Source organism: Lutra lutra, chromosome 5, assembly GCF_902655055.1.
Source record: "Lutra lutra chromosome 5, mLutLut1.2, whole genome shotgun sequence".
Lineage (NCBI taxonomy): Eukaryota > Metazoa > Chordata > Mammalia > Carnivora > Mustelidae > Lutra > Lutra lutra.
Genome location: NC_062282.1, coordinates 31,465,329 through 31,478,659, shown reverse-complemented (window position 1 = coordinate 31,478,659; position 13,331 = coordinate 31,465,329). Strand labels below are relative to the sequence as shown.

Genomic DNA, 13,331 nt, shown 5'->3' with positions numbered 1-13,331 from the left:
GGCACCTGGGTGGCTCATTTGGTTAAGAGACTGCCTTGGGCTTAGGTCATGATCCTGGAATCCTAGGATCCAGTCCTACATGGGGCTCCCTGCTTGGGGGCGGGGGTTGAGGGGGAGTCTACTTCTCCCTCTGACCCTCCCCCATCTCCTGTTCTCTCTCTCTCCCTCTCTCAAATAAATAAATAAAATCTTAAAAAAAAAAAAGAATAAATCTGTCCAGAACTTTGTTAGAATTATATACTGAACAATGTAAATTAAATCCATATATGGTCTTCCATGTAACTACTTTTCACAAAGTGAGCCGATTCTACATTTTTCTACATTTTTTTTAACCCTAAACTGGGTGAGTGTGAATTACCCACATTTCTAGCCTTGGAAAGCTTAGAAGCTATGTGTTTTGTATAACTCTATTGAAATTTGTATTTTTTTTTCAGGTTGCATCTATGACAATGACTAGGTCTCAGCCGTGTTCATTCTGCTATGTTCATTTGATGCCAAAATGAAGTCTGAATTTTAATTGACGTGGGATTAGATATCATAGAAAATGGATGCATGCAGCTACCTATTACCATTCGCTATAAAATTCTGATTATGAAGTTCTAAAACTGTGGACTTAGAAAATGATCTTAACATCTTGGGAGATTGCATCAGTGAGCTGTAAGAATTATGAAATATTCCATTTCCGGTTCAGCTACAGTTATGAAGGAGCTTCTTGTAGACCATCAGGAGACAGCCTCCCCTCTCTAAAAAGAAAGAAAAAATTGAGAAGAAATGACTGTGTTGTCTAAAGAAATATGAGGAGGAAGAATAAAGAAATATAAGGAAGAAAATATTAAAACATTCCACAAGATAGAAAACTATCGTTTGAACCTCTAATTGTGATTGTCTCTTATAGTCTTTATTCAAATCCTCTATCTTTAAAGGGGCACAACTGTGTCCTCTCTTGCTGGTGGGATCAATGTTCTAAAAATTACAGTGGCAGCAGAGTTTGTGTAGAAAGATTGTCCCTGTTTGTTAATTGTGAATATATGTTAATTATTTGATGAGAATGTATGCATTTAGTACACACACTTCAGATTAAAACTGTAGAAGGGTCAAAAATCGGTTTTCTTTTTGCAGACTCATCCACTAACAGTCTAATTATGTGCTCTGTTTAAAGTACTGTTGGAACTAGAGTAGATAGGAATGAGGACTACCCTAAAATTATGAAGAATGGAAGATGGAGTTTGAAATTAATTAGGCTTTAATGGCACCTCTTCACTATGAAGACTCTTTTGAAAGTTTTTGCTCTTCAATTACTTCTGTGGAATTTTTTTTAAACCACTTTACTGGAAAGTTGGCCTAGTGTTTGGACTAGAATGTTTCCTACTCATACATACTCTTTCCCAAAGCACCTCCAAACAAAATGTGAAGCATTTGGATTCCAAATGCTAAGAACACTAAACAACATGCTACAAAATGCAAGACTCCTAACACCCAAGAAAATAGCATGTTAGGTAATTTTTTCTCAACTTCCAAAATAGGCAAAGCTGGCTCTACTACCAATGAACCATGATGTGATATATTTGGTGAACTAGTTTTGTCTGCAAATTACAGGATTAGACGAAATCAGTTTTTCCCAACAATTTTACGACCAGTTACCTCAAACTTTTATAATCCTGCCCAACCCCAAATCCTATATTTCAGAAACCTTTGTGTATTTTTAAAACTCACTGATTAAATAATGATTAATGCATTTTCTGTATTTTAATATATTTCAAAGTCTCATTGGAGCTTCTGAAGAGTGGCCTCACTGAATTGAAATCATTTCAAATCATTGTAACCTCAGCCTTCATATGGGTAATTTCCATATGGGGTGTTAAAATTTGAAAATAGATCAGAAAGAAAGACAAACAGAAAGACAGGGCAGAAGGAAGGAAAGAGAAGGAAGGAAGGAAGGAAGGAAGGAAGGAAGGAAGGAAGGAAGGAAGGAAGAGAAAGAAGGAGAGAGAAAGAAAGAAAGAAAGAAAGAAAGAAAGAAAGAAAGAAAGAAAGAACCATCAGCCTTTATTGTTCAATTTATAGAGTCAGGAAGTCTGAGGCTCCACATTAGAAACCAATGATGTCCAAGTCCCCCTCCAATTATGAAATACTTTGATGTCTACTTTTTGATAGGATAAACCAGTATATGCTCATATGATGAAATTATTTTAATAGATCAATTACATGGTTCAAAAGTGTTTTTGTTTTTGTTAAATTTGGTAGCAAATATACATAATACACTGACAGTATATCTCCAGTTATTTTTTTCTCATTGAAAATAACATAAATTTGGGGCACCTGGGTGGCTCAGTGGTTAAGCCTCTGCCTTCAGCTCAGGTCATGATCTCAGGGTCCTGGGATCGAGTCCCACATTGGGCTCTCTGCTCTGCAGGGAGCCTGCTTCCTCCTCTCTCTCTCTCTGCTTGCCTGTCTGCCGGCTTGTGATCTCTCTCTGTCAGATAAATAAAATCTTTAAAAAAAAAAAAAAAGAAAATAACATAAATTCAATACAATATCAGTTTTTAAAATTCCAAATTAAACCAAGAGACTATTTTAGACTTTTGGGTTATACACCAAGAAACAGACACATACAATGCCTACAAAAGATTTATATAATAGATAATAATCTTAGTATAAAAGGCATATTTGACATTTTAATTTTAATATATTAAGTATTATTTCTGCTGTAGTTTAATGTATAGAATTTTGTCATGTGAGAAGAGCTACAAGTAAATAATACCTTTAGCAGATAACTTTGCTGCCTACTTCATCAAGGAATTGAGGTCCTCAACCTTTCTCTCCCGTAATTTGATCCCACATCTGCAGGCTTTCTTTAACCCCAATCATTCCTGTTTTTGCTTCAGCCTCAGAAGATGGAGTATACCTCCTGTTTAAGAATAAACCTTCCAGTAGTGTGCCTGATGCTTTTCTTCCTATTTTGAATGAAATTGGAAAAAAAAAAAAACACAAGTCCCTTCAACTTCCAACAATGTTCAACCTCAACCCATGTTCAAACATTATCCCAGGGAATAAGATATCACTCCTCAAAGCCATAAACTTTATCCAGTTTCTTCTTTCCTTCTCTGAAGTCTTCTTCCTTCACGATTAACTAATTCTCTCTCACACACAAAGACCCTGCCCAACTTTTCCTCCTTTCTCTTCCTCTCTTACTCTTCTTTAACTTCTTCCATTGTGCAGATTTCCTCCTCTGGACTTACAAAGGTACTGAAGTTCTTCTAATTCAAAAAACAAGAGAAAACCTTGCCTTGAATCCAAACATCTCTACATCAACTACAACCAATTTCTATCTTCTATCTTCATTTTCTCATCCCATTGTCTGAAAACTGTAGGGTGCATTTGACAACCAGGAGAATACTAGCCTCACAGACCCCCAACTATGAGAGGTTTAACTCACCAAAGGTCCTGCCTTCTACACTCTGAAACCCATTTCCACTGCTGTGCCAACACCAGGCTTCCCACAGACTGCTCCCAGCCAATGACCAAGCATGGCAGTCCTGTTCTTGAAAGGTACAGAAGCCCTCAGTTGGCAGCCTGTGGTTTGAAATCTCTCCGACTACCTAGTGGAAACTTCCTTACCCTGCATAGTGCTCTGAGATGCTTCTACCCAACATTCCTCCCTCCCCTCTTCATTAGGGTCAGACTCCCATTGCTCTCTGATGGCTCCTCCTATTTTCCCTGGCTCCCTCCCCATTTCCTCTCACACATACATTTTTCCACTTTTTTGCAACATCAGCCACTTATGATGGGAAATAAATCAGATGAAGCACGGACCACACTATAGCTCTCCAACTTGCCAATAACGAGGGGCATTTTCGTGGGGGTGAGTGATGGACAAACCTCAGTTATTGTCTAGGACAGCCAGATTGCATTTATGTTAGAAGTGCCAAATGCCCCCGAAAGGTCTAACAGGAATAGGATCATAAAAAACTAAGGCTGCTGCACACGAACTCCTCGGCATCTGATGGGATGCAAATACCACGGCCTGGAATAGAAATTTAAAGTCAAATCATGGTTGGGGATTTGCCCAGCTGAGAATAATATTCAAGAGCTAATACAAGGCTATTTGTGGACAGGTTCTTAGTAGCAAAGAAGACGGAAATACCTCCTGTCGCCACCTTATCTCAGTTCTTAGAAACAGATGTTTGAAATGATGTAATATTTTTCAAAAACTTCAGTTTAGTTGATGAAGAATTATATTCAGGCATGTAAACTATCTCTTCCCTTTCAAACTCATGACCTTACACATGCCATCAGATATGGAAGCTTGACTCTCCATCACCTCTCTGGGAGTGGTACTAGAGGTAAGACTTTTTAAGGTAGGATGAAATTTGGGTTATTGTTCTCTAATTAATATGATATGCTTGTTAGAGCTTTGCCCTATATGGGAAAAGCTGTGTTAAGAAAGAAACTGAAATGCTGTTGCCACCCACATGCCCCAGGGGACCAGAGGTTTGTGTTTTTTGTGGTTTTTTTATTTTTGTTTTTGTGTTGTTCTGTTTTTGGTTTCTTGTCTTTAGTATGTATAGATCTAAAAGAGGTGCAGTAAGGTATCATGGTTACTAACCTCCAAGATCTAAATAAGAGTACAGGACTAGAAAACCAAAACCACAAGGTATTAAAAATTTTTGTGCATTTGTCTAGAAGAGAAATAACAGAAAAAAATCTCTCCTATTGGTAACATAACTGTAGAAATAGACATACTTAGGAGGTATCTTAAGTTGGGTCCTCCCAAAAGCCAAGGTTGAGACTGGAATTCTTGTGTGCAGGATATGTTGAGGGGGCTCTGCAGGGGGAAAAAAAATCTGTAAGAATGAGGAAGCAGGATAGCACAAGGGAAGAAATTGGGCTAAGATGTGGATCTATCTGCAGCCCATGCTTAGCCTGATTTCGGAACAAAAAGTTGGAGCAAGAGGGGCTCCATCGAATTACCCCACCCCCCGAAGGCACACGATGTAATGAGCACAGCGTGTTACATGCAACTGATGAATTATTGAACACTACATCTGAAATTAATGATGTACTATGTTTTCTAACTGAATTTAATTTTTTCAAAAAAAGATTGAATTAGAAAGAAAGAAAATGATCAGTTGAGGACTAAATCTGGGAGCTGAAAATTATCCTAAGGTTCTACTGCGACAAAATTTTGGACTAAGGGACAAATATTTCTGTTTTTAAATGTTCATAAAACAAGATACATCACTATTGGGGAAAAAGAAAAAGAAGGAGAAGGAGGAGGGGGAGAAAGGAGAAGGGAGAAGGAAGAAGGGCTCCATTGAGTCAGCTGCCCTGAGGCAAGGGAACTGGGCTTTGTATCTTTTCATCAGCAGTCACTGGTTACCAGATGCTTCCTCCCCCAATCTCAGTCTCCTTGTGTCTGCCTGTGCCTCTCTGGGCTGAGAGAAATTCTCTGAAGGTGCAGCTGTGACTTTCAGCAACCCGTTCTTACAACAGCTGAGGGATGGGTGCACCTGCCTGTAAAAGTTACCAAGGGTAGATCGGAAGTAAATTTCCTGCAGAAATAGTGGGCTCTCTCATCAAATAGGAAGGGACATAAACACTTGTATTTTATGGACCAAACACTAAAGATGGCCTTCCTCACATCATTAAGGGATTGTCCCGGCTTGTCAAGGTCCTGTAAACGTCCTGAATCATTTCAGCGTCAATGTCACCTAAGTCACCAAATTTTACACTGGCAAGTACATTAAGAGGCAGTTGAAAGATGAATGTTCATTATAAGTCTATTTGTTATTATTCTCACTATGTATGTCACTCATGTATTCAAAAGGTAAAATCATCCAATCTCAGTATTTGAGTCAATTCCATATATGTGCTTCCTTGTCACTGTCATTCTCACCATCCATTAGCAACTGTTGAGCATTACTGTATGCTAGGCACTGTGCTGAGTGCTATGAACCTTTTTCTGTTTAAACCCTCTGTCAACTCTATCAAGTCAGGCTCAAAGGAAATGAGACTTAGATGTGCATATGCTTTACTCAAGTTTCATGAACATGTTCAAGGTCTTATTATTGTGATATCCTGTTTTCTATGTGTATGATACACACTTCTCCCACTCCCGAGTAATAATAATGATAATGAAAACTGTTAGTGAGATACAAAGAAGCCAGGATTTAGGAAAATTGTTGGTTCTTTTTCATTACCATGCCGATGACAAGCAGAAGTGTTAGTGTTGAATAAGGTACAGAACCCAGTTTCAAGAGAGAGACTTATAAGACTAAAAGATATATTTAATTAATGTTAAATTTAGAGAACATGAGCTGTGAAGTCTATCATAATTTCAGGGAAAAAATGGTAACAATGTATCATGATTGACCCTTTAACCAGCATACCAGAAGTTACATATTCACAGTGGTATCATCCTTCAAACTAGTCAATTATAAGTCTCTACACTTATTTCACTGGTTTGCAGGGGATAGGATTTATTATTATTCCAGAAAAGAAGGAATTCCACTTTCAAATTTGCCTTTAGTACTTAGGAAAAATTTACTTGTAGTCTCCTTGTTGTCCAAAGATCATAAATGTTTACCCTTTGAAAATGGATTTGATTTTTACAAACAGCTTAAAACCAGCTAAAACCCCATCTGGTGTATAAGGTGAGTGAACAAACAGGGCAATGTTTTGTGAAATTGAGTTATGACCAATTAATGACCATTCTATGCTCATCATAAGTCCCCTGTAACCTTTCTTAGTATCTAAAGATAAATTTTAGTGAATATTTAATTTTTCACTTTATAATACTAATATAAAAGTTTTGCATTTTCTCTCAGTCACCTTTCAAACATGAATTTTCTCATTAAATAGAATACTATGAGTACATTAAAAGATCCCTGTGTATGTCATCACAATTTTACTCCTTCCTTCCCTCGTCCTCAGAGAAAACCAGCACCTGATTCTGGTGTTTCTGATTCCTTTGTATTTGTTTATACTCCCTTACATAGGTATATATTTTAAAATGTTTCAAGTATTTTTTTTTATCTTAAAATTTGATATGACTGGTATTATACTGTCTGTGCTTTTCTGCCATCTGCTTTTGACACTTCTCATTTTGTTTGGGAAAAGCATAGCAAGCATTCTACTAAATGAAAAAAACACAGATATCTCTGTTTTTCTACTAAGGTCATGTTAGCGGGCGCCTGGGTGGCTCAGTCCATTAAGCATCTGTCCTAGGCTCAGGTTATAATTCCAGCATCCTGCGAACTAGCCCCGCATGGGGCTCCCTGCTCAGAGAGGAGTCTGCTTCTCCCTCTGCCTCTGCCCTTCCCCCTGCTTGTGTGCTCTCTCTCTCTCTCTCTCTAATAAATAAATAAAATCTTAAAAAAAAAAAAGTCATGTTAGGCTGTTTCCAACCTCTGCTATTGTAAACAATGTTGCTATGGACATTCATGTTGGAATTTCCCCAGCCATATGAGGGTTTCTCTATGGCAAATGCCCCAAATTAGAACTGCTCAGTGGTAGAATATGCAGATGCTCCACTTGAACAGATACTCCCCGATGCTTTTTGTGTCTTATTCTAGAAACTCCTTACCTTTACCAGCCCATGAAGATATTCTACATTTTCTTCTAAAAGTTTGAAAGTTTTGCTTCCACTTTAAATTCTTTGAACATATCTGGAAATGTCAATCTTTTTTCTGCTCAGAGAAGCAGTTCCTCCCAACCATTTTTTTGACTGGGCTCACCTTCTGCACAATATGCAAAGCCAGCTCCATATCATAATGTCGAAGTTCCCTTTATGCCTGCATCTGCTGTGAGACTCACTCCTAGGACCTCACCACTGTCTTTATTTCCAGTATGGTCATGCTGAGCATTGCTCGCTATTTGACCAGATAATTTCAAGTCTTCGAGCACTTTTTACAGAAAGTCCAGACTTCAGTAGCATCAGTATAGTACTAAAAGGGGATTCATAATAATTTCTAAGTTCTCGTAATTGTGGCAGCACTTTTTAAATTAATTACTATTAAAAGGAGTTAGTAAAAGTAAAAAAAAAGTTCAGAAAAGTTAATGCAGAATATTAGACATAATTTGTGAAAACGTAAAGTAGCAAAATATTCTTCCAAAAAAAAAAATCATTTATCTGATTCCATGTTGACCAAGTACCTTCTGGTTACTAATTCAGTTTACCAAGTGTATCTGGAAAGAGGGTACTGTGAGGGGAGCCTGGGTGGCTCAGTCATTAAGCGTCTGCCTTTGGCTCAGGTCATGATCCCAGGGTCCTGGAACTGGCCTGCCAGAATCCGGCTCCCTGCTCAGAGGGGAGTCTGCCCCTCCCTCTCCTGCTCCCCCTGCCTGTGCTCATTCTCTCTCTCTCTCTCTATCTATCTCTCCCTGTGTCAAATAAATAAATAAAATCTAGAAAGAAAGAGAGAGAGAGAGAGAGAGAGAGAAAGGAAAGGAAGGAAGGAAGGAAGGAAAGAAGGAAGGAAGGAAGGAAGAAGGAAGAAAGGAAGGAAAAGAAAGAAAGAGGGAAAGGGGAAAGGAGGAAAGAAAGAGGATACTGTTAGAATAGAAACAGATACTTCGGTCTGAGATAGTTAATCCACTTAAAAAGTGCTTCCTTAAATAAAAGATTCTCATGAATATATGTTATAGTGGGACCTTCAGGAAAATTCTAAAATAGGATATGAAAACCACTGGCACCAACCATGTAATAACTTTTCCTTCTTTTGAGAACATGGAATCTCACACTGTGACCTTTGTTTTTAACATTGGCTCAGCCATGGTCCCATAGCTCCTCTCTTAATTGACAGATGTATCTCTACATTGATGGTGAGTAAAAACACAAGCCAACTACTTTTTGGACACTCTTTTCCAGGGAATCCTGCTTACTTCCTCTTCTGTGCTTGCTCTTTTCAATACGTCTCTTCATAAGAAAATCAAGTTTGGGGCGCCTGGGTGGCTCAGTGGGTTAAGCCGCTGCCTTCGGCTCAGGTCATGATCCCAGGTCCTGGGTTCGAGCCCCACATCGGGCTTACTGCTCAGCAGGGAGCCTGCTTCCTCCTCTCTTTCTGCCTGCCTCTCTGCTTACTTGTGATTTCTCTCTGTCAAATAAATAAAAAAAATCTTTAAAAAAAAAAAAGAAAATCAAGTTTGAATAGTATTCATCAGGACAGGAGTGTGCCTAAATCAACAATAATTAAGGAAGTGTGTTGGAATCTCCCACCGTGATGACCAGCGAGTTGATTTCTCAATTTCTATGACTTACTGAGCTATTAAGTACACATGAATTTGTAATTTGAAGTCTTCCTTATTAAGCCTTTTTCACTGTGTTGCGACAGGTTTTTGACCTAGTCTGTTTTCTCTGATATTAATCCAGCTACTGAGCTGTCTTTTATCTTATACACAATTTCCATCTTTTCATTTTTTAATTTTTTTATTTTAGTGTATTTCTAGGAAACACCGTATAGTTGGATTTTTTTAAATTAATCTAACAATTTCCTCCTTTTAACTGATAAAGTCACAAGTAGGTATTCCATCCATGTATACATATTTAGAATTGTTTCCTATTTCACATTGTTCTTTCTATTTGTTAGGTTTCTTTCTATGTGTCTTTGTTCTCCTCTTTGTCCTTTTTGGGGGCTGATTGATTTCTTCCTTTCTTGATGTTCTTCCTGCATTCCCTTCACCCCATTTCATTGATGTGCATGTTCTATACTCTATACTTTGTTGCTCTTCTTTTAGTGGTTCTCCTTATATTTTTTTCTGCATACTATACAAAGTCTTAAATTGATCAGTTATTTAACTCCTCTCTCAAACAACACGAGAGCTTTAGAATTGTTTAACTAAGATTACCCACTCCTTGGGGTGCCTGGGTGGCTCAGTGGGTTAAGCCTCTGCATTCGGCTCAGGTCATGGTCTCGGGGTCCTGGAATCGAGCCCCGCATTGGGCTCTTTGCTCAGCAGGGAGCCTGCTTTCCCCTCTCTCTCTACCCGCCTCTCGGCCTACTTGGGACCTCTCTCTTGGTCAAATAAATAAATAAAATCTTTAAAAAAAAAAAAAAAAGATCACCCACTCCTTAATGGCAAGCTACTACTGTCAAGTATTTTCTTTCCTTTTAATCCCCAATGTTTAAATATTATTATAAATACAGACTGTATTTACATAAATATGTCTATGTGATTAACCAATTTCTTTACTCATCACTGTTTCTTATATTTTAGACTATCTTTCCAGGGCCATTTTCTTCTTCTTGAAATATATATAATGAAAGCTTTAATAGTCATGTCTTTTGGAGGTAAACACTGCCATTTTGTGATTATCTAAAAATGTCTTAATTTTTCATATTATTTAAAGTCAGATTTATTTTTTTTAGGTACAGAAATTTTGGTTGACAGTTGTTTACCACTTGGTACCACTTTGTTACCTCTTTAAAGATAATTTTTCTATCTCCTGGCATCTATTTTTTCTGCAAAGGAGTCTATAATTATTCCAATTGTAATTCTTGTGGTTGTCTTTCTTCTGCAACTGCTTTTAAGATTTGTCTTTGTCTTCACTACATAGTGTCTAGGTGTGGATTTCCTTTTATTTATCCTGATTGGCATGTATTTTCCCTCCCATATTTGCTAATTTTGTCTTTCACAGATCCTAGAAAATGTAAGCTATAATCTCTTTAAATATTGAATCTTTTTTTATCCTCTCCATTATTTCCTTCTGGGAAACCTATTAAAGTATGTTAGAGGGGCGCCTGGGTGGCTCAGTGGGTTAAAGCCTCTGCCTTCGGCTCAGGTTGTGGTCTCAGGGTCCTGGGATCTAGCCCCATATCGGGCTCTCTGCTCAGCAGGGAGCCTGCTTCCCCCCCCACCCCCGCTTCCCTGCCTACTTGTGATCTCTGTCTGTAAATAAATAAATAAAATCTTTTTAAAAAATAAAGTATTTTAGACATTCTCATACTACACCCCCTATACTTTCTATCCCTTGGAATAATGATTTTGTTATTTTCATTTTTTTACTGATGTAGAAATTATGTACAGGTCAATTTGACCCTTTAAATACATAGTTCTACAAGTTTAACAAACACACAGTGTCACAGAACTACCACTCTAAATAAAAAACAGAGCCATTTCATCATTCTAAAAATTTCCCTGTGCCAATTTGTCATTAATCAAAAGTAAAGTCAACAAAAGGAAAATATACAATTAGGACTACATCAAAATTAAAAGCTTCTACACAGCAAAAGAAACCATCAACAAAATGAAAAGGCAACCTATGAAATGGGAGCAAATATTTGCAAACTACATATCTAATAAGAAGTTAATATCCAAAAAGTACAAGGAACTCATACTGCTCATTAGCAAATAAACAAAAGAAACCAAATCAAACCCAAAACAGAACCAAAAAATAAAAAATAAATAACCCAATTTAAAAATGAGCAAAGGATGTCCAAAGACATTTTTCCTAAGAAGACATACAAATGGCGAACAAGTACATGAAAAGATGCTCAACATCACTAATCATCAGGAAAAGTAAATGAAAACCACAATGGACTATTACCTCACACCTGTTAGGATGTTTATTATCAAAAGGACAAGAGATAAGAAATACTGGCGAGGATATGAAGAAAAAGGAAATTCGCATGCTGTTGATGGGATCATAAACTGGTGCAGCCAAGATGGAAAACAATTAGCAAGTTCCTCAAGAAATTAAAAATAAAACTACCATATGATCCAGCAATTCCATTTACGGGTATATATCCAAAGGAAACAATTCATTATCTTAAAGACATACCTGTGCTCTCATGTTCATGCAACATTATGCTCAATAACCAAGGTATAAAAACAATGTAAGTTTCTTTCTACATCTAATAATATTTATCATTTATCATTCAGCCTTTAAAAAGAAGAAAATCCTGCCATTTGCAACAACATGAATGAAATTGGAGGGCATTATGCTAAGTGAAATAAGCCAGACAGAGAAAAACAAATACTGCAAGATCCCACTTAGATGTGGAATCTAAAAACCAAACCCATAGAAACAGAGAGTAGGTTGGTGATTGCCAGGAACCGGAGGGTGAGGGAAACAGAGAGAGTCTGGTGAAAGGCTACCATCCTCCATTTAGAAGAGGAATAATTTTTGGGGCACCTGACTGGCTCAGTCCGTGGAGCATGTGACTTTTGATCTTATGGTGGTGAGTTTGAGCCCCACGTTGGGTGTAGAGATTATTTTAAATAAATAAATTAAATTTAAAAAAAGAGGAACAAGGTCTGAGAAACTAATGTATAATATGATGACTATAGTGATAATCCCACATTCTGTAATTGAAATTCGCTAAAACAATAGAACTTAAGTGCTCTCAACAGCAGTAACAGCAACTCTAATGGTAAATGCGTGAGGTAAGGGAGGTGGTGTTAGTCAGCTTGATGGTAGAAATCCTTTTGTCAAGTATACCTCAATTTAGAAAATTTCTCAATCTGTATTTTGTCTTTTTATTCTCTTAAAATTGTCTTCCCAAGAACAAAACTTCTTCTTTATTTTTTAATATTTTATTTATTTATTTGACAGAGAGAGAGATCACAAGTAGGCAGAGAGGCAGGCAAAGAGAGGGGGAAAGCAGGCTCCCTGCTGAGCAGGGAGCCCGATGCGGGGCTCGATTCCAGGACCCTGAGACCAGGACCTTAGCTGAAGGCAGAGGCTTAACCCACTGAGCCACCCAGGTGCCCCCAAAACTTCTTCCTTTTGATGAAATCCAGTCTATCCATTTTTCTCTCATATTGACCACGCTTCCAGTGTCCTAAGAAATCTTCACCTCACTCAAGATCACAGATTTTTTTTCCTGCTGTCTTCTAGAAGTCTTGTGGTTTTGAGTTTTGTATTTAGATCTATGATCCATTTTGAGTTAATTTTTATTTAGAGTGAGGTGTAGATCAAGGCTCATTATTTATTATAAGGCTACCCAAGTGATCTAACACCATTTATTGAAAGACTATGCTTTCTCCATTGAATTGCCTTTGTAGCTTTGTCAAAAATTAATTGAAGATATAGCTATAGATAGAGATAGAGACAGATGATATAGATACAGGTGTGGAGACATAGATCTGAGCTCTTTATTTCTGTTCAATTCATTTACGTCTAAAATTACCCTGACTTCTCCATAGCTTTACAGTAAATCCTAACAATAAATACTACTTCATTCTTCATTCTTCCTCAGTATTGTGTTGGTTATTCTATACTTTTTATCTTTCCATATCAACTTTAGAATCATTTTGTTAATACCTACAAAATAACTTCTTAAATAAGCTTTAGTATTTTATACCTTTAAAGGAATTCGTCCATTTGTCCT

General features: G+C 37.4%; 1 protein-coding gene across 3 annotated transcripts in view; it reads left to right on the top strand.

The window, feature by feature from the left end:
• Window positions 1–1,941, top strand: part of FYB1 (FYN binding protein 1) — a 155,255-nt gene extending 153,314 nt beyond the window's left edge. For all 3 annotated transcript variants that reach the window (XM_047730836.1, XM_047730838.1, XM_047730835.1), the window contains one exon: window positions 435–1,941. In XM_047730836.1, coding sequence (XP_047586792.1) covers window positions 435–457 — 23 coding nt within the window. In that variant the 3' untranslated portion in view covers window positions 458–1,941. The remainder of the gene's footprint in view (window positions 1–434) is intronic.
• The last annotated feature ends 11,390 nt before the right edge of the window (window positions 1,942–13,331 follow it).